The 25336-nt window shown below is 36.5% G+C and overlaps 1 protein-coding gene across 11 annotated transcripts in view; it reads right to left on the bottom strand.

Annotated features, from left to right (window-relative positions):
- The window catches only part of UTRN (utrophin), a 505421-nt gene that overhangs the window by 17621 nt on the left and 462464 nt on the right, over positions 1-25336 (bottom strand). For 9 of the 11 annotated variants that reach the window (XM_077895925.1, XM_077895964.1, XM_077895934.1 and 6 more), the window contains 4 exons: positions 13529-13665; positions 8335-8373; positions 8044-8109; positions 6918-6983 (listed from right to left, as the gene is read on the bottom strand). In XM_077895925.1, the coding sequence (XP_077752051.1) occupies positions 6918-6983; positions 8044-8109; positions 8335-8373; positions 13529-13665 (308 nt within the window). The remainder of the gene's footprint in view (positions 1-6917; positions 6984-8043; positions 8110-8334; positions 8374-13528; positions 13666-25336) is intronic. The other 2 variants (XM_077895971.1, XM_077895945.1) reach the window with 1 other exon arrangement.

Here is a 25336-nt window from a genome sequence, read left to right as displayed (position 1 = left end):
CCTTTCCAGAGAAAATGCAGTGAGCTGAAAAACAAAGTAGCTTCTAGAAGAATCCCATGCTTATTCCTAACTTTAGAAGGATGAGGATAAGAGGAGGGAATAGGTATGGCATCACTGCAGAGCAGTAGCATTTAAAAGCCCCTGGGCTGCACATGTAGCTAAATCAGATAGAAATGTGGCAAGGGTATGTGTGACAGGTGGCCATTTTCCTGATGGGAAATATATGGTCAATAGCCTAAACTTAACTATTATATATTTATTTAACTAGGCTCCATACTCAGTGTAGAGCCCAACATGGGACTTGAACTCACAACCCTGAGATTAAGACCTGAGCAAAGGATCAAGAGTTGATGCTTAACTGACTGAGCCACCAGGCGCCTGGCTAACCCTAGCTGTTATGAAGGGCAGAAGCTGGCTACAGGCTAATGTATCAACATGATGCAACACCAATTAGCTGCTAAGGTTGGAAAGACTTTAAGTCTGTGATCTTTATCATTGCCAGTGTTTGGAGGCATTTTATCTAGTTCAGGTGGAGAGAGAAGGCAAAGTAAGAGAGGATTAAAAAATAGAGAACTAATACATAGAGAGGAACAATAAAAGTATAAAGATACAGTGGACATAAAGTAATAGCAAAGTAAGAGTATAACACAACATTTTGTAAATATTTCTCAGGCTGAGACAAAAAAAGTATGGAAACTAGAAAGACTGAGTATCCCCCCCCAAACAAAAACAAAAGAGAAACCCTCATGAAATTTCTATATTTTAAGGATAAAGCATCATAAGCAATCAACCAGAAATCAAACAAAACAGTCACTCTTGCAAAAGGTTTAGCCTCTCTATAATATCCAGTTTCAAAAGGCTAAGGAGCAATGTCTAGAGTCCTAACCCAGCCATGCATGTGACTAGCCAGATCATGCAAATGCGCAAAAAGAACAAGCAAGAATAATGCAAAATAAAACAAAAGGAGATACTAATCTCAGGTATTGCAATAAATAAGAGGTAAACTGATTTCACTATGGTTATTTATTTTTTTTTAAGATTTTATTTATTTATTCATGAGAGACACAGAGAGAGGCAGAGACACAGGCAGAGGGAGAAGCAGGCTTCTCACAGGGATCCTGATGTGGAACTTGATCCCTAAACTGGGATCATGCCCTGAGCCAAAAGCAGATGCTCAATCACTGAGCCACCCAGGCATCCCCTCACTTTGGTTAAAAACAGTCATATGATTCCTATAAACAATTCACGTAAGGGAAAATAAAGGACTAAAAGTAAAAGTTAAAAAAAATATTTAATGTGGACAGGAAGAGCTAAAGGAAAACTCAAGTCCCGTAAGCTCTCTGGTGGGTCTATGACTTGATAATGGATCCTAGCTAGACCTCCTCCCCTGTCACAAGACACCATCAGACCACTGATGCCCTTAGAACATTCATTCCAGCAACTATCTGACTCAGGTACTATACTCAGTGCTCGATATTAACACCAACTAAATTTTTGTTTTCAAGATTTGAGGACTAGCCACAGTGAAACAAATACACACACAAACAAGTCAAAATTAGATCTGAGATACATTCTATTGTAAACATTGACATGTTTACAAGCGTCATTTCTTCTGAGGAGCTGACGGTTTAATTTATTATTGTAATCACCATAATCACCACCATAATTACACTTTTTCATTAAGGCATCTGAAAGGGATATAAGGCAATTTCTAAAAAAAAAAAAAATCATTTATGTATAACATATAATTTTTGCCTTGTTTCTCAAGGTTATTAGGCCTAAAACTTAAATACAAAAATAAATACATTCAAGTTCTTAATTATATGTAGTAAAAACCAAGAGTATACCCTTTCAATACAGATTTCATATGAAGTACCAAATGAGGGCCTTTAAATGTCATTAGTACTAAAATAGAAAAGGTTGCAAAAATATAAGTCTGCACCACTGAAATACCATTAAATGGAATATAATTATATTATGTTTAAGTCACTCATAGTAAATACTATCTAGATGACAAAATTAGTACATATCAGATGACAAAAGAACTGTGAGTCATTCAATGACCTTTTGAAAGTAGGTAAGACATAAATAAAAATAACAATAATTTCCTTCCTTTCAAAGATTGTTCTGTTCCAGGATTCAGAGGTGCAAACAGCGATGCCAGTGCAAACCATACCCAAGTTTGATCTTTCCACATCAAATAGTGTCACTCAAGGGCAGATAGCAGATGGAGGGAGACATCCTGATGGCAGTGGCCTAAGGATCTATCCTTGAGTTCCTGCTACTGAGATTCCCCAGGACTATCCTGGCTCCTGTTTCTGTTTGAGTCATGGATGTTCAATTCCTCCTTCGAAGAAAATTAATATCCTCAAAATTGACACCTTTTTAAATCATCCAGAGTCAGACTTTCAGGAGGAAAGGGAGCACTGAGAATTGGGTCTGTGTGGGGGAAGAGCTGTGAAACTGACTCATGTCTAGGTTGGGGAGGCAGCAGCCTGTGATGCATGGGAACGAAGCAGCTAATTAACCAGCTTCACCGAAGATGAACACTGTCGGGAGCCAGGGAATTGGTTCCATAGACCAATCTGAGGAACAGAGAAAGGCTCAAACTGCAGGGTAGGATGACTGCTTTTGAAGACACAAATGACTAAAAGGACCTTGGGTAACTTAGAATCACAGGTTCAAATCTCAAAATTCACACCTGAAAGCATAAAGATTTCTTTTATTACCCACTGCTGACATCATCCCAAACCACATTTAGGAGATCAGCATTGGAGGTAGTGAATTACAAACTCTTTTAATTAGGTCTGCACTATGAAGCTGAAGTGTGGATAGAGAATGGACAAGTCTGGGCCAAGGAAAGTGATGAACTCAAAGACTGTGGATGCTCTGACCCTCTTCATCCCTGCCCCTATGGCAGTGCTCCTATCTGGGAAGCCCTCCCTTCCCACGCAGTGGAGGAGCAACAGGTCAGAGGTGGTCAGGAGTGGTCAGGAGGGCCTGTGTCTTGAACCAGGCTGCCTGGGTCTGAATCCCACTACTTACTGACAGCGAGACCCTAGGCAAGCTCCTTAACCTCACAGGGCCTCCTCAATGTACTCATCTGTAAAATGGCAGTCACAGAAACAAGAATAGCACCTCCAAGGGTCCTATGAGGATTAAATAAGCAAAGGTGGGCAAAGTGTTTAGAGCAGTGCCAGGCTCCTAATATGCTATTCATGGAGGGAGAGATGGTGGTTGTTTTTGAATCATACCTTTTGTTAAGAGAAACCTAATATTTTTATTACCTATTAGAATAACAAAACCACCATTCAAAAGAACTTGGAGGAAAGGTCGGGAATTCAGGAATGAGAAAAATTCTAAAATGTACTTTAGAAATTTGCTAATACTTTTTTTTTCTTTTGCTTAAGTCATTCTGGGTTAGTTTTTCATTTTAGCCAACAACAATACAAGTTGCTAATATTCTGAAGCTGGTTGCCTCAAGGCAGACCTCAGACTGGAGCAAAAGAGCCAAGGCTTCCTTAAGAAGCCACCGAACCCTTGCTCACAAGCTGATAATACTGTCAAGTGGTATAGAGAACTGTCTGTCATCTATAGTCGCAGGATTGTGTCATGACCATTTCAACACTGGAGCTTTACGAAATTTCCAAAGAAGGCCAAGGTTAGAGTATGTGGCATACTTCCTGCTTCCACAGTAAGATGGTGTAGGAAACAAGGTGAGAGCAAAGAAAGAACAGCACAGCATCCTGATAAGAGCAGTGAAGATGTCTTCATGTATCTTGTGATCCAAGGTATTCAATTATTAGATGAGAAACACAGAAGGGCAGTCAGAGAAAGAAACACTGGGGCTTGGTTGTTAACCCTCCCATCACAAATTCTGAGGAGTCATTAGCCCAAAGGAGGTAAGAAGCATCCTCATTGTAAGGTTCCATGCACTGGGAGAAAAGGTATTTATGGTAGGATGTGCAATACTTACTTTGTCAAGAGTACTGGCTAAAACGGAAATGCTTAAGGAAATATTATAATCTCCCCATCTCAAGATCCTTAACTTAATCACATGTGCAAAGTCCCTTTTGCCACATAAAGTGGCACATTGGGCAGCCCGGGTGGCTCAGCGGTTTGGCACTGCCTTCAGCCCAGGGCGTGATCCTGGCATCCCGGGATCGATTCCCACGTCAGGCTCCCTGCACGGAGTCTGCTTCTCCCTCTGTCTGTGTCTCTGCCTCTCTCTCTCTTTCTTCCATGAATAAATAAATTTAAAAAAATCTTAAAAAAAAATAAAATGAAAAAAAATAAAAATAAAAAAAATAAAGTGGCACATTCATAGCTTACAGGGATTAGGATGTGAAGTTATTTGGGGGGGTCATTAATCTGTCTATCAAGTCGGTTGAGTATTTGACTCTTGGTTTCGGCTCAGGTCCTGATGTCAGGGTCCAGGGCTTGAGCATTGGGCTCTCTGCTTAGTGGGGAGTCTGATTCTCTCTTCCTCCCCCTCTGCCCTTCCCTGTTTGTGTGCTTTCTCTCTCTCAAAATAAATAAATATATCTTTTTAAAAAAAATTCCCTTCCCATGTTCTTCCTCTATAGAAACATCAATGGACTCTCCTCTAGCCAGCACGATTCATAGAGACAGTACTTACATCAGTAAGTAGTTACAGTACTTACAGTCTTACTTGACAGTAGTTACAGTAGACTTTTACAGTACTGGGTGTGTAGCAGTGGCATGCTGATAGATTTAACAAGCTTTCCAGGGCAGCCCCGGTGGCTCAGCAGTTTAGCGCCTGCCTCCAGCCCAGGGCGTGATCCTGGGGTCCCTGGATCGAGTCCCACATCGGGCTTCTGGCATGGAGCCTGCTTCTCCCTCTGCCTGTGTCTTTGCCTCTCTCTCTCTGTGTCTCTCATGAATAAATAAATAAAATCTTAAAAAAAGATTTATTTATTTTTTTAAAAAAATAAATTTATTTAAAAAAAAAAAAACTTTCCAGAAAATAAATGAATAAAAAGGCCCTGAATTGTAGCTTTTGCAATTTCTATGGCTTAAATACTTTCACCAAGGCCAATTTCAAGCTAATGACTTTACTGAAAGTAGAGTTTGGAAAAGATACACAGTGGAACACCAACTGACAAATACAATAAATTACCCCAGAAAACATAGATAATAGTAAAATGAAGTAGATAACTAGGGCATGATGGGGTTTGTTTTTTTGTTATCATTTGAATCTAATTTATTTAATTGTAAGTGTATACAAATTAATTTCTATAAATGGCTGTGTTTAATGAACAGCTTACGAACTTTGGGAAAAAGGTAACAACTGGCTCTAGCACACCACTGCACTGTAGGTATATAATAAATATTTTTGAACAGATGAATGAGTTAATATAGCTAATGACAGTGTATTAAAATGTATTCAGCTGTTAGTCATCTGATTACTTTTTCTCAGACATCAGTGTTAAATTTTAAAATAGAGTTTAAAATCCTTGAAGTAGGATGTACTAAATTTGAGCATTACCTTTCCTCCATTCACAGGGCGTGACAAACTCATTTTAAATAATTTAAATTTGGTTTTAATTATTTTGGTTTTAATTATTATTTTTTATTTCATCGAATTCAACCTTGTGGAAATTACATTGATTTAGGGAATACTCAAGTCATCTAACTGCTTTTTATAAAATACATACTAGTAGCTAACTATGAAACAAGCATTATAAATATGCTATTATCTTGATTTGGGAATTGTTTCATATTCATAGCACATGAATAATAATGTATAAATCACTACTCTATTCTTGTAAAGTATTAACATGCTAATGTTTGAAATTTAAAATTGAAAAACCTCCAGACATTTTTATTTGTAAGCTTAATGGACAGTAAAACAGTTTTTGAAATATTGATAGGGAGTCTATAGTAGACTGCTTCAGGTACTGTTCCTTGGCTCTCTCCATGTCTTTTTTTTTTAGTATAAAACACCTGAGCACTATGTTCTGTAATTTCCTGGGTTGCCTTCCAGCTCCCACCAGATCCAAACAACAGTGAATTTACCTAAGTCAAGTAAACCTGACACTACTGAAATCTTTTAGACATCACACAAAATAAAAAATGTTAATTCCAAGGAGGGGGAGCAAAAGGGAAGAGTTCCAAAGCAAGATGACACATAGTAGTAGGATGATCAGAGATAAAATATTTGCCTCGTTGGGACCCTGGGTGATTCAGTGGTTGAGCATCTGCCTTTGGCTCAGGGCATGATCCCATAGTTCTGGGATCAAGTCACATCCAGCTTCCTGCGGAAAGCCTGCTTCTTCTTCCTATGTCCCTGTGTCTCCTTCTCTGTGTCTCTCATGAATAAATACATACAATCCTTAAAAAAAATTTGCCTAGAAAGTCTTTTTAAGTATTTTTCTAAAGTCAACGAGACTTTTCCTGGTTGCTAATATAATAAAATACTGGCAGAAGAAATAACACTTTTCCATGAAGCATGGGGAGAATATGTCCAAGCCTGTGTGGTTCAAAGTTGTTAAATGGCAGGGATTATAGAGAAAAAGTGAGCCAGCAGAAGGAAGAGGATTCTATAGAAGGGCATGTATTCTGTGGAAATACATTTGTTAAATCCACAAGAAATATACGACAAATGGAATTAATATCTATACCTGTAATTCTAAATAGAACAATCTAATCTTCCTGAGGCAAATTAGTTGGCAAATACAGGATTTTTTCATTAATTTCTATGAAACAAAATAAACATATCCCATTTATATTCTCATGGCTTGAAAGCATAAAATCTGTCTAGACATTTTTGTAACCACACTTATCAATTTTGATTGGGATCAAAATTCAGAGCCACCACCAATGAAGATTATTCCCGACAGCCGTGACACAAGAACTCACCTCCCCAGGCACCACTTATTTCATGATTTACTTACACACTTCCTGTGGTAGAGCTGCTGTCAGTGACGAAAGATCCATTAGTCCTTTCCATCTGGGCCAGCCTGAAAAATGAAAATAAAGACGTTCCCTCATGTGGTTCCACAGAGCATGGTCAACTGTGCTACAGTCTCTAGTTGTTCTCAAGTGGTCCTAATTGTGACAAAATATGAAAAGGTCTTTTTAGGTCTCCTAAAAAGATTGGGAACTTAAAAGAACATCTAATGTTGAGTTATGTTTCTATCACACCTGCCTTAAAGCTTGTAGGCTTTCATCTTTTACCATGTTACATAGACTTCTAATTAACTTAGGCTCCTCACTGATCTCCTGCACCCTGCAGTGGGTCTCCATTCTCATAAATCTGATTATGCTCCTCTCCTGTCTAAACACTCACTATGACTCCCCCTTTACCTGAGGACAGAATCCAACTCCTTAGCAAGTGGGCCTTCATTATTGGATTTTGGCTTCTGTTCCTTGACTCCTCACTCCTTTAAACAAACCATGTTCTTTCTCAGTTCATTGCTTTTAAGTATGCTTTTTCATTAGTCTAAGCCTACCTTTTTCCAGAAATTCTATCTGGCCAAGACTCAGCTCATATATTATTATTTATACAATACTTGAACTAACCTTTTTAGGAATAGCTAGTTGCTAGCACCATTGACACTTCTATACACTTCTGAAAGTTTGTACATGCCATCAAAACCTGCCTATACTCTATACTGTTTAAGGACTCTAAAATAAGCCTCTATTAAGAAAGCATTAGCATAAATTTAATTACATGTTTTAATTCACATGTGCACCATCTCCTGAGAACACTTTCTGTTCCTACTCTCATTCATCGAAATGAGTTACATTATCTAAATCCTGCTTGTCTAGCATATGGATTCTAATGAGGTCAATAATCACATCCCATGGAGATTTACTCTTCATAGAATGTACAGCAGGTGTTTGGTAGATTGGAAATCACAACATGGAAAGATGAGAGCCCAGATTCCAAATAAAATAGAGTCAAGACTCTTGCAAAACATCTCTCAAATCAAGGCATGTCGATGACATAGGATTCATACAGAAATAGATACATTTTGGGTGGCAGCGCAGCAGAGGACTCCTCTCAAAGCCTCTTACCGTGTGGCATACTGTTCTATTCTGGAATGGGTGTCATCGTGAAACAGCTGAGGAGACTGTGATGGGCTATAAAGGAAAAAGCAAAGAAATAGTTTTATGCCCAAATATTGATAGATGCTACTATTAGGAATGTTAGCTTAGTTAAATAGTGAATTTGCCATGCAAACAAACCATGAGGATTGTTACCCAGGAGGCAGACTATTCTTTTAGCTCAAGAGTTGCATAATCACCCCCATGCTAATGACACAGATCAGAGTACCAACTCCTGCAGATGGAGCTGTGAATACTCACTCATAGTGCTCCGGCCACATGCTGATGAGTGTGACAGGACTGCAGAGGGGGAGAGGGAAACAGAGGTCACAGAGCTAGCACTTGAGAGCGGTTTCAGACAAAAGCAGTGGGCGGGGGGTGGGGTGGGGAGGACATTCTCCACTGTCTTCCACTCTCACGTTTGGTTGCCCTGAGGTGCACCACGGGGAATCAAAAGTAGCAGAAGTCCCTGTTTATTCTAGAGAAGATGCTGTGTACTCAAGTGCCTGGAGGGGCTTTTCACAGATATTACAGGATATTTGTTACAGGATAGCAAACACATGTCTAAATAGTCTCATTGAAAAAAGGAAACAAAATGTGCTAAAATGGCTTGAAAACATGAAATAATTTTAAAGATAATGTTCCATAATATAGTGAGGGATGATGCAATCAGATCTTTATTTTTCCTGAAGAAACCTGGTCAGAAATTCCAAAGACTACATTAAACACTAATGGCAGAATTGCAATAAAATGAGATTTCTTTTCTGATTCTTTGTCCGGTTTTAAATGTAAAAATGCAAATCCGAGAGTGCACAAAGTATCCCCTCCTCCCAGAGACACTGCAAAAAGATTATTTTTTTGCAAAAAGATGCTACTTAGATTCTCTCTCCTACACCCAGCCAAAAAAACTTCAAATTATCAATAAAGCTGAAAGTGACTACATGATGCTATACTTTTTTCAAACATATTTTCTTCCAGAAGTTCAGTCAATGAAAATGATAAGGAAACATGTTCTGCCTGAGTTGGGCCTGACTCTGGAGATTGATCCTTCAGTATGGACTCCGAGCCCTGGGGACCCTCCAACCTCAACCACTGCCCAGAAATCCTCAAGTCTCCATGAAATATCTCTTGAAAACAACTGAACATAATGAAAAACCCTATTTTTTTTTTTTTAGGAGAGTGGGGGGAAGTACTGATGAATGTGGGAATTTAAAAGTCTAAGGAAAATTAGTTCTCTATTTAATTAAATAAATAAAAGTCTCCTATACAAGTTCATGTTGACAGAAACAAAGAAGGAATGTTTAAATTATTCTAGATCCACGTGATCCTGTATTTCTATTATACACAGAAACTTAAGAAAAAGTTAACGATCTCATTAGCTTCTACTGGGAAGTACAAGTTAATGTCTGAATAGCAAAGATTAAAAGGAGATGAAGGGAATTTTACTGGGCTGAAAAAGAAAATACAAAGCCCTACTTTCAAAAATAGGCATTTATCCAGACTGTGTTTGTCAGAATATCTGTAAATAGATTTAATCATCCACATACCTGCTAGTTACGACAATGAAACAACACAGCATTACTCAATAGTCATTACCTTTCCTTAACTCTGAGATGTGGATGTTAAATGTCAAGTGAATGACTGGTTATACACTTTCCAAAAAACAGTAGCTACTCAAGAGAGCATTTCTAAAATTCAAGTGTAACTACGACATCTGCAGCAAACATTAAGTCCAAAAAGAATATGTATTTTTGATCTTAATTGAACTCGGAAAGGCTTTGTGAAACTGCATGATTGGTTCTTGTGAAGTTATTCAGTTAGCACAAAAGTGATTCATTGAACTAAGATAAGAACGGCAGAGGTATAAAGCTGAACGGAAGTTCTCAAAAGAAAGTTTCTTACATATTGAGAACATTTCTAAGAAAAGAAATAAAGATTAAAAAAATCAAGCTTTAGGCTTCATTAACTTCAAAGTATTTTGATTTGTAGAAGACAAAGGCTAAGTGATAAATTTTCTCATTTAATTCTGGCAAAAACAAGGCAATATCCCCACTGCATAGAGTTTATAGTTAAAAGAGGGTTCAAAATAAGACACAGTCCATAATGTGGCCCATCCCTACTTTCCAGAAGCAGGGACTGAATGCGGTGTTTTACTTAATCGTACACTAATATGCAATGAATTAGACTCTACTAAATATACTTTTGAAATATAATCCACTCTTTCCTTGAAGAACTTCATGATTCTTTCAATGCTTTAGGCTTCCAAGCCTTTTGCCTTCTTCAACCCATTTGCACCATAGTAGGTGGGGTTCCCAGTGTGCTCTAACATATAAAACATTCAAAGGCTCCCTACTATTTTCAGGATAAAATCCAAACATCCTTGGCATGACTTACAAGGCCCTTCATTCTATGGGTCCTGCTTCCCTTTCCCTCTCATTTCTTGCCATGTTTCCCAGCTTCCCTCCAGTTTCCAAAAACGATCTTGGGTCTCTGGGCTTTTGAAAATACATCCCTTGCCTAGAAACTCTCCCTCTCCTTCTCCCACACGAAAAACCCTGAACGTCTGGCCCTATTAATCTTCTAGGTCTCAGCTTAGCTGTCATTGCCTCCCAGTCCAATGTTCCTACAATCACAGTTACACTTAACAACACTTGGACCATGAAACTTATCCATTCCACTTCAACCAATACGAGGCAGAAGTGTCCATTTTTACTTTTTTACTCTTTAGGGAAACCAACCTACCTTGCAGCCAATAATAATCTCTCCCAATTCTCAAATTACTTTTGCTTAGGTTTATTTTCAATGGTTAAGTCTTTAATCGAATTCTACTCATTTATTTTTATTTATTTTTTGAAAACTCTTGCACACAGTTACTAAATTAATTGAATAAACCTAAGCATGGGTTTGTTTAGCTCCTTTTAGTTATGACTCATTTTTCTCATAAATTCCCTTTATGTATGCACGTATAATTACTGGAGAGGGGATAAGATACTACATTTTGCAGGGATGAAAGAGAAAGATGCAAAAGGAAATTCTAATCAGCTTCATAAATAACTTCAACACATTTACCACTTGACTGGTTTTTCTCCAATGTTCTCCCACAAATAGGAGAATAAATGAAATCAAACTTTACTACCCACTCACATAAATTGTTACACCAGAAGATTAAGTGGCCCTATACTGGAAAGGGCTCAGCAGAAAAATGAACTATACTGACTTTAAGAATGCATTCTAGAATTAAAAAAAGAAGAAAGCCTACCCACTCTATCTCATAAATCTTTTTCAAAAAGCAACTTGTGGCATCTGATTTAACCTTATACTACTTCCATTCTTTCTCTTGTTTTCCTCTCCCTGGAAATGCTGGTAAGTTCATGATGAATATGAAGATGAAATGAAGCATATTCAGAATTACAGCCAAAAATCATAGCACAAAATTATTTGCTATGCTTTTCTGTTCTTTTTCACTTTAACTGTGTCACTCAGAATAGGATGATTGATGTCAATGATTATTTTGACATTAAAAGGCAAATTACCCAAAATGCTTAAAAGGAGTATAAAAGATCGATCTGCCTGCACGATTCATATGAAAGATGTAGACTTTTGGGACACAAAATGCCAATGGTTTATCCTAAGAATGAAAGGCACATCACTAGTACAAGCCTATCAAAAATATCTTGTAAATAAAAGCACTATGTGATAATTCTGTGCTTCAGGCAGCTAGCTATTCTGAAGGTTAATTAGATCTGATATCAAGGGAAGTAAAATTGTGCCTTTATCATGAGGTGTTCAGCAGTTAAACTATATGTTAGATAGTAAAATGAACAAGAGTGTAGCACCATATAACCATTTGAAGAAAAGGAAAAAAATATACCCACAAAACAAAGAGAGAACCAAAAATCGACTTTTTCTTATGGATTTAAAGTAAATGAATAGCTCTCCTTAAACTGAAATTTCTCCAATAAAATTTGTTCAGAAGTGTACTGTGCAAAAATAACCAGGAGGCATAATATTTTAAGTGTACACAGTTTGATATCAAGCAAAGTTATCAAAAGGAATTTTTTTTGTATGCTTTAAGTGTGTGTGGTATTTTGAGATCTATCAACATATACTGTTGTGGACTTATTCTCTATAGAGGGATCAAATATCTACTGTGCTTTGGCTGTGGTCTTTCTTCTTCTTAGAAGCTCCACAAATCAACAAAAAATACATACAATTGTACACAAATGCAGCAAAGTCAATGGTCTGCAAATCTATATGGAAAGAAAATCCAGCCCAAATAGTCTATCCCTCTATTTTGACATCGTTGAGTCGTGGACTGTTATAATACTAGACCATGACTGCTGTCTGCATCTCTTGTACACACAATAAAAGGAACTGAATTTTGAAGATTAAAGAAAGACGGATTTCACAAAGATTGCATTCAACACACATTTTATGTATCTCACTACAATTTTCTCTATTGGAGAATGTAGAAAGTTTCACACTTCACACCTCAACTTTTCTGTAGTCATTTGGGAGGGTATCTTTCTGTAACTAGAACATCACTATTTTTATGACTAGGCACTTTGCTAATGATTAGCAATAAAAGTTAATTTTTCCCAAGATTCAAGCATAAGAAAATTGCCTCAGCAGGTGTATTTAGGCTGAGATTTAAAAAAGTGATTCAAAGACTTAAAATCAGATCTGCTTTGATCCTGATATGTAATTGTTTAATAATTTAACGTTACTTCTTGCATTTCTTCTGGCTTGCTTTAAAAATTCTTTCTCTTTTCATTTCAGGTTATGAATTGTTATTTTTTCTTTTCCTTATAATGCTATCATAATTTTGTTACCTTGAGATTGTGTTTCATTTATGCTTATAAACTCAAGTTATATACTTAGAAGAAATTTTGTCTGTTTTATGTCTCATATAAAGCTATCTCATTTTGCTGACTTCATGTTCAAGACAAAAGTTAGAAATATAAGATTTTGATGAGATTTTAGCACAGAGGTATCTGAAATAAGAAATTCAAAATTATTAATAAATTTACATTAAAAACGTAAAATAAGTAAAACATACTACATGAAATAGCAAAATATCCTTACAGGAGGAAAAATGGAAAATAAATAAAATCATGAAACAGCATATAACACAATTTACTTTAAGTATTTTTAAGAGGAAAAGAGGTGACCAAGGCCAAGGTTGAACACACAGTAATACATACTTTTAAGATAGAGCAATACATGCAAAATTAAACCTAAAATTTTACCTGTGGTATTTTGTCAAAAGCAAGCAGTAAAAATTCATGTTATGAGGACTGATTCTAAGTTCAATTTACCTCCTTAAAAATGAAACATTTTACCAAAACACAAACTCTTTCTGGTATCAGATCATTTCTCTTGTGTCTCTGACATAATAACAGATGATGTCAGAGAAGAGAGTACAAAGAAGTTTTAATATTAAAATTAAACTTACGTCTCTAAGTTGTCACCTTCAAGTACTGTCTGGACAGGCAGGTAGCCAAGCCGAGGATGTTTGGCAAAGTATTTCTTTGATCTGAACTTATTCTTCAGCACCTTTGTGAAGTCTCGTACATCTTCCCCAGATGTTGTCTAGGAAGTTGAAAAAATTATACTTCTCTCATTAAAATGGAAGGAGAGATCTAGCTACAATAAAATTTGAGCAGATATAAATCAACAGTTTCAGTAGCTTTATGTATTTTTGGGATAACAAGTCATGTCACGAAATCACAACCAGGACTCATTATTATTAAATATATCCAGCAATCAGTTCATAATTTTTAAAATTTTCTGTTGAAAATAAACCGTAACTAGCTCATTTCCCCAATATTTAAAAAACTAGGCCAAAAAGTAAAATTAGTTTTGGTAATTTTACTGGTTGCTTCCTATTAATAAAAGAGTTGCAATTGCTATTAAGTGTTTAGGCATGATGAAAGATTCATATAATATGGTTTTAACTAAGGTGAGTAAGTAAGGGTGAGTATATAGCTCCTACTGACTTCACACGAGCCAGCATATGTTAATGTCTGGAAAATGAGAAAGTAATAAATAAAAGAGATGAACAGGGTGACAATATTGTAAGGAATATTGTCGAGTTTGTCTTTCCCAACTATACAAATATATAATTTTTTGAAACAGACTTAATTTGTCATGTTACTGTTTCCTTAACCATTTCATGATGATTTAGGGTTAGGTGGACCAAAACCTATCCCTATTTCATCCCTTATTCCCATCCCATGAACTGTTCCCAAAGCTTCAGTTTCTTACTATCACCAATTCTAATTTTTATTTGCAATATGTTATACAGACACCAACTTTAGTCTTTCTAAAGAGGAATATAAAATATTTATTATACCTGCAGAGAACTAAATTAAAACCTTGTTTGTCTGATTCCCAGTTGGCTATTCAGTCTAAAAACCTGGATAGACCTCACTCCTATCACTTTACAAAACCAAACGAAGAGAACGCTTCGATAATAACAAAACAAGTGCTAAATACACTCCCCAGTCAGTCTTTTCCTTCATGACAAGCATGCCCAGGACTCATACAAACTTGGTTTGCAAACAGAAGCTTAAAAAATATAATTATTTTTTAAAACAACTAAATTCTGAGTCAGCCCTTATGTGGTTTTGTTGCCTTCCATCTGCTCTCATTCTACCTACATGTGTCTGCTTCTAGCACACAATTAAGAGAACTTCTGATTCTCTAGGCTTGCAGAGAAGAGAGGAATAAGCCCAAGCTATTTATAATTAAAGTTCATCAATTTCCATTTTACTAAAAAAAATAAAAAAATAAAAAGCACAGCAAGGACCACTCACATTATCATTGGGCCTTACCATCAGACCCATGTCAAATCTTTTTCTGAATAACTCAAAATAAACTATATAATGTCCATAGTTATTTAGGTACAGATCCTTCCAAAGACAAAGAAGAAGTATAGAAAATAAGCTTTTAGCAAAAAGAAAAAGAATCCAAGGCGCTCCATAGGGGAAAGTGTTGCTAAGAGAGACAATGGCTTGGAGGTCCTAAGATCTAACCAGATAGAACAGGAAAAATAAGCAGAATAACATTTGGGAGTAAACAAGGAAATTTTTAGAGAAGGAATGTCTGGGACTGAGAATAAAGCCAAAAGGACACATCACCTACTGTAAAAGGACATTTGGACCTCTGGCAATGGGTTTCACAGCGGCAGATCATTACATTTATAGGTAAGTTCTCCCTGAATGTTTTGATAAAAAGAAAAAAAGGGAAGAAGCTTTCCATGATAGAAATAGAAAGAGAAGGCTCCTATGCAAAGATAAGCATTTATGACTCCATTTATTTTTATGTCTGCTCTTAACACATTGTTAATATACAGGGAGATAAGGAAGTACTGGCCTCCGGCTCCACATCCAGCTGTGAATAAAAAAGTTTTTACCACTTAGCCCTGTGGTTTTCAAATCGTACCCAGGCTTTCAATTCAGGCAGTCCTTGAGTGGGGTAGTGGGAGAAAAGGCCATGTGAGCAAGGTACCACGCTACTTGCCCTGCCTGCCTCCTCCAGGGCAGTCTACAATACAGTGCTTTTTATATATTCATGGGGTTAGGCAACCATCACCTCAAAAAAGAAACCCTGTACCCATTCGCAGTCACTCCCACTCCCACCTTAACCCTATCTCCTCTCCTTAGCTCCTGGCAACCACTAATCTACTTTCTGTTTCTATGGATTTGCCTATTCTGGACATTTCTTATAAATGGAATCATACAATATGTGGTCTTTTGTGACTGGCTTCTTTCACTTAGCATAATGTTCTTCTAGCTTATCTATATTTAGGTTTCAACATGAACTTTTGCTTGGGAAAAAAATGACACATCATCCAAAAGTACACGTCCAATTCCACATCTAACATTCTTTAACTAAATACATTCAAGACATGGAAGAACAAAGCAAAACCAACTGACCAACCGACCAACCAACCAACCAGCTACCACCAACAACAAAAAACTCATCTCCCACAAAACAAAAATACAAAGAAACAAATAAAAAGCACCTACTGGCCTCCCCAAAAGTTATAGCAGGGGCTGAAGTTATTATGCTGAGGGAAGTAAGTCAGTCGGAGAAGGACAAACATTATATGTTCTCATTCATTTGGGGAATATAAATAATAGTGAAAGGGAATATAAGGGAAGGGAGAAGAAATGTGTGGGAAATATCAGAAAGGGAGACAGAACGTAAAGACTGCTAACTCTGGGAAACGAACTAGGGGTGGTAGAAGGGGAGGAGGGCGGGGGGTGGGAGTGAATGGGTGACGGGCACTGGGGGTTATTCTGTATGTTAGTAAATTGAACACCAATAAAAAATAAATTAAAAAAAATTTGAATTTGTGATAATGTTCAAATTTAATATTTGAAAAAAAGAGTGCATTCTCATACAGAAAAAGCATATTTTTGTTTCCTCATCAATTTTCATATTGAAGAGAAAAAAAAGCTTTCACCAATAGTTATAATCTAAAGGCACTGAGTTCACTAATGCCATAAACTTTCTGCAATATTAAAAGAAAAAATGAAAGTAATTCATCCCACAAGAACTAGGTGTTCTATTCAGGTTAGCAAAATGTAATTCTTTAGTTGAAGGAGAGCTAAGAAAATGATTTAAACCTATTTCTCACCAAAAAAAAGTTAAAAGATATTTTTACATATTTGGTCTAATTTGCTATCTAATGACAGTAGCTAATATCTATCTATTTCAAAGCACTAGAGCAATAGTTTGGTAAAAAGCAAAAAGGAAGACCACCCACCTACCGTAATGAATATAATCAAATTCAACTCAATCTTCATGCTAGGTATAATGCTTTGTTCGTTTTCTTTTTTAAGCAAATAACTATTGATATTATGATCTGAGGATGAAATGGAATGAATCACTCATTACTACACAAATTATCCCACATTTTAAGTTAATCAAGTATTTCTTGAAAGACCAGGTTTTTATTTATTGCTATAAGAAAAGAAAGAAGGAGGACAAAAGATTTTGCACATCTCATCATATGAGACAAGGGTAACATAAAGGCATAGAACTCTGCACATTATAAACAGCTTTCCTTAATTCTCATTTTACCATCAAGAGTGGTGAGATTAGCATCACTTTTTTTGATCCCTCTGAAAGCTTGCAGGGATTCAGACCTACAAGTCAGTAATGAAAAAGCTGCTCTTGCACGCCTGGGTCTTTTTCACTATACCAGCACTATATCCCTTCTCCTAGAAAAACACAACAGTTCTAGGTTTTGTAAGAGAAAGAGCCCATAGCCATCTACTAAAATACTATTAATTACTACATTAAGCTACCCATTAAGCTGAGTTTTACCAAGTTTATATTGAAATGTCATTTTATGACTTTTTTTTTTTCATTTTATAACTTTTAAATTGCATGTCCAAGACATGTTAGTGTAAGCAGAATTAGGGGGAAAAATACAAGAGAGAGAAAAAAGAAAAATTAAAATCTCTTGCTCTTTGACCACCTAGCAATAACCTTGACTGTTCACCCTTCTGTTGTCTCCATAATAACCATTTTCCTCATTTTTTATAAGCAACAACTATCTTGTATTTAAAAAAATAAATTTTTCACCCCAAAGTCTATCCCTATGTGTTGTAGTTCATTTAAAAAAATCTGATATATTTTAACTCACTTTGTAGATTCTCCTCCATACTTGCCATTTCCTTATAGTTCATCTGTTGGAAAACACAGGCAAATTGACCTAGCTAGGCTTTGCGGATGGCATATGTTTGATGCAGTTCAGCATGCTCCTCAGTCCTTTGGATATCCTGCAAACTGGCAGCTGGATCCAGAGAATGCATCAACTTCAGGTGTGATCTGGCAAGACTATCAGTAGTGTCTGGTTATCACTCTTTTGTGATCCTAGCAGATTTCATGTGAAATGAAAATCTAATGGGGGCTTCAAAATGATGTCAAATGATGTCAAAATGATGACATCCTAATTCTATCATTCATTTTCATTTATTAATTGAAATAACTATATAAAGACATGTCCCCTTGTCTGCTATTTGGCACACTCAGGAATATAGTTTATTCAGGAAAGGCAGGATTACATGTTTGATTTTCCCTTTTATTGACCAATTTCTGCAGTAACACATTGGTTTCCTATTATCCCCCAAACATAACCAATTTTTAAAATTATTTTCACATGTTATTATGAGCTCATAGCTTTTTAACATATTTAATGGGTTTGGGTCTTGCAATTATTATCATTATTGGAGATCAAATTGTCTTACCTTTGGCCAGTAGAAGCCCCTTCCAGTTAGCCCCACTTTGTTTAAGCTCTACAGGTAACAATATATTTAATGGTCTCTACCTATTCTTAGGATGTTATTTCCTTGGTTATTTTGGTTGTCTGAAGCCTGGTCTCTAATAAATCTTCAAGAAGTGCTCATAGGACCAATATTACCTGAGTTCTTGTATGTTGATGATAATTTTCCTGTGTCCTACTAGACAGTAGAAGGCTGGTTTTTCTCAATATAAAATCCTTGGCTCACATGCTTTTTCCCTGAGTTTCTAAAAAAAAAAAGTCCTTTCATTTTCCTTTTCATATGAAGCTTTGCTATTATTTGATCTTCTTTCCTTTTTAAGTCATGTTGTTCCTTTTGTTTATGACTGGAAGATTTTTTTTCTTTGACTTTAAAATCCAGCAATTTTATCAGAACATATTATAGTATCAGTCATTCTGAGTCAATGTTCTCAGGCATGTGATATACTCTTGGTACATAGTTTTTCACCTTTTCCTTTCTGGTGGGGAATAAAGTTTTTCTTGAATTTTCATTTTTATTTTATTTTTTTAATAAATTTATTTTTTATTGGTGTTCAATTTACCAACATACAGAATAACACCCAGTGCTCATCCCGTCAAGTGCCCCCCTCAGTGCACATCACCCATTCACCCCCACCCCCGCCCTCCTCCCCTTCCACCATCCCTAGTTTGTTTCCCAGAGTTAGGAATCTTTATGTTCTGTCTCCCTTTCTGATATTTCCCACACATTTCTTCTCCCTTCCCTTATATTCCCTTTCACTATTATTTATATTCCCCAAATGAATGAGACCATATAATGTTTGTCTTTCTCTGACTGACTTACTTCACTCAGCATAATACCCTCCAGTTCCATCCACGTCGAAGCAAATGGTGGGTATTTGTCGTTTCTAATGGCTGAGGAATATTCCATTGTATACATAAACCACATCTTCTTTATCCATTCATCTTTCAATGGACACCGAGGCTCCTTCCACAGTTTGGCTATTGTGGACATTGCTGCTATAAACATCGGGGTGCAGGTGTCCCGGTGTTTCATTGCATCTGAATCTTTGGGGTAAATCCCCAGCAGTGCAATTGCTGGGTCGTAGGGCAGATCTATTTTTAACTCTTTGAGGAACCTCCACACAGTTTTCCAGAGTGGCTGCACCAGTTCACATTCCCACCAACAGTGTAAGAGGGTTCCCTTTTCTCTGCATCCTCTCCAACATTTGTGGTTTCCTGCCTTGTTAATTTGCCCCATTCTCACTGGTGTGAGGTGGTATCTCATTGTGGTTTTGATTTGTATTTCCCTGATGGCAAGTGATGCAGAGCATTTTCTCATGTGCATGTTGGCCATGTCTATGTCTTCCTCTGTGAGATTTCTCTTCATGTCTTTTGCCCATTTCATGATTGGATTGTTTGTTTCTTTGGTGTTGAGTTTAAGAAGTTCTTTATAGATCTTGGAAACTAGCCCTTTATCTGATCTGTCATTTGCAAATATCTTCTCCCATTCTGTAGGTTGTCTTTTAGTTTTGTTGACTGTATCCTTTGCTGTGCAAAAGCTTCTTATCTTGATGAAGTCCCAATAGTTCATTTTTGCTTTTGTTTCTTTTGCCTTCGTGGATGTATCTTGCAAGAAGTTACTGTGGCCAAGTTTAAAAAGGGTGTTGCCTGTGTTCTCCTCTAGGATTTTGATGGAATCTTGTCTCACATTTAGACTTTTCATCCATTTTGAGTTTATCTTTGTGTATGGTGAAAGAGAGTGGTCTAGTTTCATTCTTCTGCATGTGGATGTCCAATTTTCCCAGCATATCTTCAATTTTTTTCCTATCTTCAACATCTGTCATTTTCTCTTGGATATTTCATATTGCTCTCTTCATTTCTTGTTAACTTTCAGAGTTTGTCTCTTATCTACCTTCTATTTCTCTCAAAATATTTACCTCTCCTGTTTATTAAGACTACAATTAGTCTTAATTTTTGAAATGATTTTTCTTTTATTTCTAATTCTTCCCTGAGTTCTATCACATCGTTTCCAAGATTTTCCAGTTCTGATTTATGTGTGGGATCATTTTCTTAAGCTTATTTTGCAATGGTGGGTTATACCTTTGACCTGTTCAAGGAGCACATATTTCTGGTAGGCTTTACTACACTTATATTTTTTGGTTCTTCTATCTTTTTTTAATAATTGCTTTACATGAGATTTGATCTTGATACTTTCTGCTGCTGAATTTTGTCATTGTTGTGAAATTAATATTCCTAATTCAAGAAAGCTTTGTACAGTTCAGGAAACCTTCTCTAACTTCATAGGGTTCCTTCTTCTTTTGCTATCGTGGGGTATTCAAAAATAGGGCAGTTGAGTTTGGGGATTTCCTGGTCCTATTCCCTTGCCCTACTTTGGACTAGATCATTTCTTTCATCTCTGTTGACCTGCTATGTTAGTGTCATTCCTAGCAGTTTATCTAGTCTGAGGCTCTTTACCGGAAGGAAGCCCTAGTGGGTTGGGTCTAAGGGCTCCAGAAGCTCAGAGCACCCCCAGCACCTTCAGATCTTCCTCTCTGGGTGACTTCTAGGTTCACAGCTCTGCTCCCAAACCAGCTCTTTGAGCTTTCCACTAAATACCTGTTGTCTGTTTTAGGGTTCTCCAGTTCTCACGCACCTTGCATCCTTTCCCTTCCTTTTAGAGATAATAGTATCTTCATGCAGGTTTTGTGGCTGATGGTGGCTTGTCAGCACCAGATTTATTTTGCAGATATCTTATTACCTAGTTTTATTGTAAATGTTGCCCAGGGGTTTAGTTTTATTATCTAGTTGCTCTCTTTTTATGTAACTGATTTAGAAATGGGAAGAAAATGACAAGGACAAAAGTTTTTGAAAAATTCTAAAGCCACTTCTACTGCCATTTCCCCTAAATCCTTCTGGCTTGATTTTTAATAAGCACATAAGAACTCACTTATCCAAATGAGGACTGTCTTTCAAATTGTCATTTTTGGAAAGCTCATTGAAGCTGAGTCATTGTGAAAAACATTTTAAAACTAAACCTACATAGACAAGTGGGCATGTGAATACTCAAAATTATACTTCCCCCCACTATGCTGCTATTAAGTAGCACAGAGATTATGATGAAAACTTATTTGGATAATAAAAAGTAATTAGCTCTCAACTTGCATCACACCGACTAACACAAATGAATGCATAAAATATAAAAACATGTTGCTGAATTACAAAAGCTACCCTGGGGTAACTCTATGCATGTAACTCCTTACCAAAGTCTTAAAAATTTTTGTGCAAGCTGGTATCAGATGATTTTTCACTCAAGGTCTATTTTCTAAGCCAAAGTTGGGAGTATTTTAAATTTTCCTTCATTTTATTCCTTGATTGAGGACAAATATAGACATCATATAGACCAAATTTAGAGTTATCTTTCACTTGTGTTTGTATATCTACATATAAATCCATATGTATTATTATATATATCCCTGTTCATGTTTTAAACTGTATATTCTTATTGTAAATGCTGACATCTATGTATTATTGAACTTCAAAAACATGGATATGTGACTGAGAGTCTTGTCCTTCTCATTAATGTGAATTACAAGGAGCTACAAGGCTAAAGTACAAAAAAGTCTAGAAGTTAGGAATGTGAACTCTCATAGTATTATAGTCAACTAGATCCTTGAATACATTGCTTTACTACTTCAGCTCACAAAATTCCTCCTAATAACACAAAAGAGCCACAAAGCAAAACGTAAAAGGGACTATTCACAATGATGTCAAATAAGCCCGAGGCCAAAACATCCAACTTCTAATTACCTAGCAATTTTAGCAAAACACCAAAACAACTGCAAATAAATAAGCAAAATCATGTTTATCTAAAATCTTCCCCAAATTCCTCTAGTTAGCTCATAACTTGGGTGGCAATATTCTCTAATTCTTTAACAAATACTCCTAACATTAGAGCTTTAACTGTTAACTACAAAAATGAGTAACTTTTTGACCGAGAAAAACAAGGAGGAAAACCAAAAATATAAGAAACAACACAGTCATTGGGCACATGAGTAGAATAATTAAACACTACCATTTGGATTATGCACAAGTGCAAAAATCACTATTAAACAGCATCATCATTAGAAAGATTTATTTCTTAAACACAGAAGTCAATAATCCCAAGTGGTATATGCATACTTCTAAGGAGTATATCATTATCACAGGACTTATCTTAAAGATGTTCCAATATATTTTTTAATTGCAAAAAAAACTTCTCAGGATTGAGCTAAGTTTCACTGATGTCAAAAGTTGAAATTCAGATACACTGAACTCCATGAATGGATGAAATAAGTCAGACAAGCTTGGAGTCTTTCAAGTTCTAATGGAAAAACATGAAACTAAAAAATTAGCATTAACAGAATCACCATGGGGTCAAAAATAAGTAGGGTAATAAGGCAGCCAAAGGAAAATGGATATCGTCCAAACCTCAACTTAAGAGCCAATGACACTCTCTAAATTATTCAACTTACTGGGAACACAGGGTAAGGTGAGCAAGAACTGAAAAGCTACTTCAGCATGCTGAGGTCAGAGAAGTTGCAATGATGCTGCATCTTTAGTCTGCTGGCAAACATCCCAAGTCTCATCTGAAGAAGCAAGACTGCCAAAAACAAACTACACTAACACAATGTAGAGCTTTCCAAAGAATGAACCAGCATTTTCTTATTTTTGATTTTTATACTCTTACAAATACACTGATGCTGGGAACTGGACTGAACAACTAATTCTAGTTTTTCCCTTTGTTCATGCTTGATTCTTGCTAACAACATATAGTTTGGAAAGAAAAGACGTGATTTCACTTTTAACTTTAAAAGGAAACTTTTTGTTTTTTCTTGTAAGAAAATAGATTTTTCTACAGTTTCTAGAAATGCTGAAAATATGAAACTTTGGTTTATTTCCCCATATATTTAATCAATATTGGCAAGAATATGCTTGAATCTGTTGCTTGGAAAGTAACACGTACTTGCTTAAAAAATACAATACAAATGTGTTTTAAGTGTTATTAATGTAACAAGCTGCTTCCCACAGAGATACATTTTTTCCTGTCCTCCACTGTTCTTAACAAAATCTCAATGAAACTGTCAGCTGTAAACTAGTCCTGCCCAAACCTTGCATATAAGCAGAGAATTTTGTAATGATTCCACTCCATTAATTTGAATGCTGGGAATAGCTAACATTGCTGACTTTTTCAGCAATAAAATTTTGCAAACATCCCATCTCTTCTCCCTAAGCTAACACCTCTCAAACCATCTTCCTATTCCGGCTCACCCTTCCCGTTCCTTGTACCTGTATTTGCCAACAAGCGAGTATCCTATTACCTTTCCCCATTTCTTCTCTTCTCTCCTGGACCACTGTCCCTCACCAGATGCACACAGTCTCTGCTTAGTTACCTTTCTTTCCCCACTATCATGGACTCTGTGCCCTTTGATGTATAAACACACTCTACTACATCTTGTTCATAACTGTGGCTTCAAAACCTTCTCCTTTGACGAATCTGGATGCTCCTGTGATACCATATCTCCCCTACCTTCCTCTCCATGATGGGCTGTATAATCTCTTCCCCCACCAAGGCCAAGAATAAATGAGGTTTACAGCATTTTGCCCTGAGCCCTAGTCTTCTCATCAATGAAAACCAATGTGCCCATCCACTCTCCTCTTAGACTGTACGTGGCCAGACAAGCTATCACCTGTCATTTCTAGAGACATACTATGATCTTCTAAATGCCATCTCAGCTCAGAATTCTTCATGTTCCACATTAGCCACACACACAGGGGTAAGTTCAAACCTCAGACCTCATCTCAACTCAAAACATTATTCGGTTCCAAATTTCTAACTTGGAAAAAAGCCTGATCCTTACTCCTACTTCTTTAAAATGAACAAACCTCTTCAACTTCTTTTGGGATTTATACAGTATGGGGACAGTTCAAAGCAATCCTGGTATCCCAGTATCATTAATGCCTTTGTATCATTCATTCCCTTGGCCTTCAACTATATCCACCGTCTTTTAACTCCAAAGTGACTGAGCAAGTGCAAATCCCTGCCAGTTAACTTCAGATCCACCCCTGTGGCAATATAGCAATCAATTTACTCATGTCTTATTGACTCATGCTTGCCCCCAGTAGCAATTTGAAACATTTTCCATTCTCCTTAATATTTAACCCTATCCAGCTCTCTCTCACTGGTAGCAATTGCATAAACTCTTAAAATCATACATGAAACTCATCATCCTCTCGCTCTAGTTTAAAGGACTATCTTTCTTATGTGCCCTAACATAAAAAAAAAATGTGTCTAACATCAATTAAGTTTTGGTTATTTGCAACAGAGAATATAGGCAATTTTTAAAAAGATAAAATTAGGATAATTTTAATTATGAAATTTAATGATTACAAACTCTAATTCCAATAAAAAAGAAATTTAGGGGCACCTGGGAGGTGATTAAGCAGCTACCTTTAGCTCAGGTCATGATCTCAGAGTCCTGGGTTCAAGCTCCAAGCTGGGGCTCACTGATCAGCAAGGAGTCTGCTTCTCCCCCTCCCTCTGCGACTGCCTGGCTGCTCATTCTTTCTCTCTCTCTCTCTCAAATAAATAAATAAAATCTTTATGTAAAAAAAGAAACTTAAAATCTGTACAACTTTAATATAAAATGTCACTATTTTAAATAAATAATAAAGAATCCCCGAGTTCAAATGTAGAGGTCACAGGTAACAATATACATTTTTGACTGTTATTTTAATCCATAAATTCGGTCAATTTAAAAAATACATAGTCTTAAATTTCTCCACATAGAGGTCTTTTCTTTCCTTCATTATATTTTCACTGTACCTCCAGTCCCCAGCAAAATGCCTGTACAATTGGGTACTCAACAAACATAACACTCCAGCAAGCATACAGGAAACAGTCTGCTAATGCACCAAATTGTGTATATTTCCCCAAGGGAGTAAAAT

The sequence above is a fragment of the Canis aureus genome, chromosome 1 (genome assembly GCF_053574225.1).
Source record: "Canis aureus isolate CA01 chromosome 1, VMU_Caureus_v.1.0, whole genome shotgun sequence".
Classification (NCBI taxonomy): Eukaryota; Metazoa; Chordata; class Mammalia; order Carnivora; family Canidae; genus Canis; species Canis aureus.
This window is presented reverse-complemented; position numbering and strand designations above follow the sequence as displayed.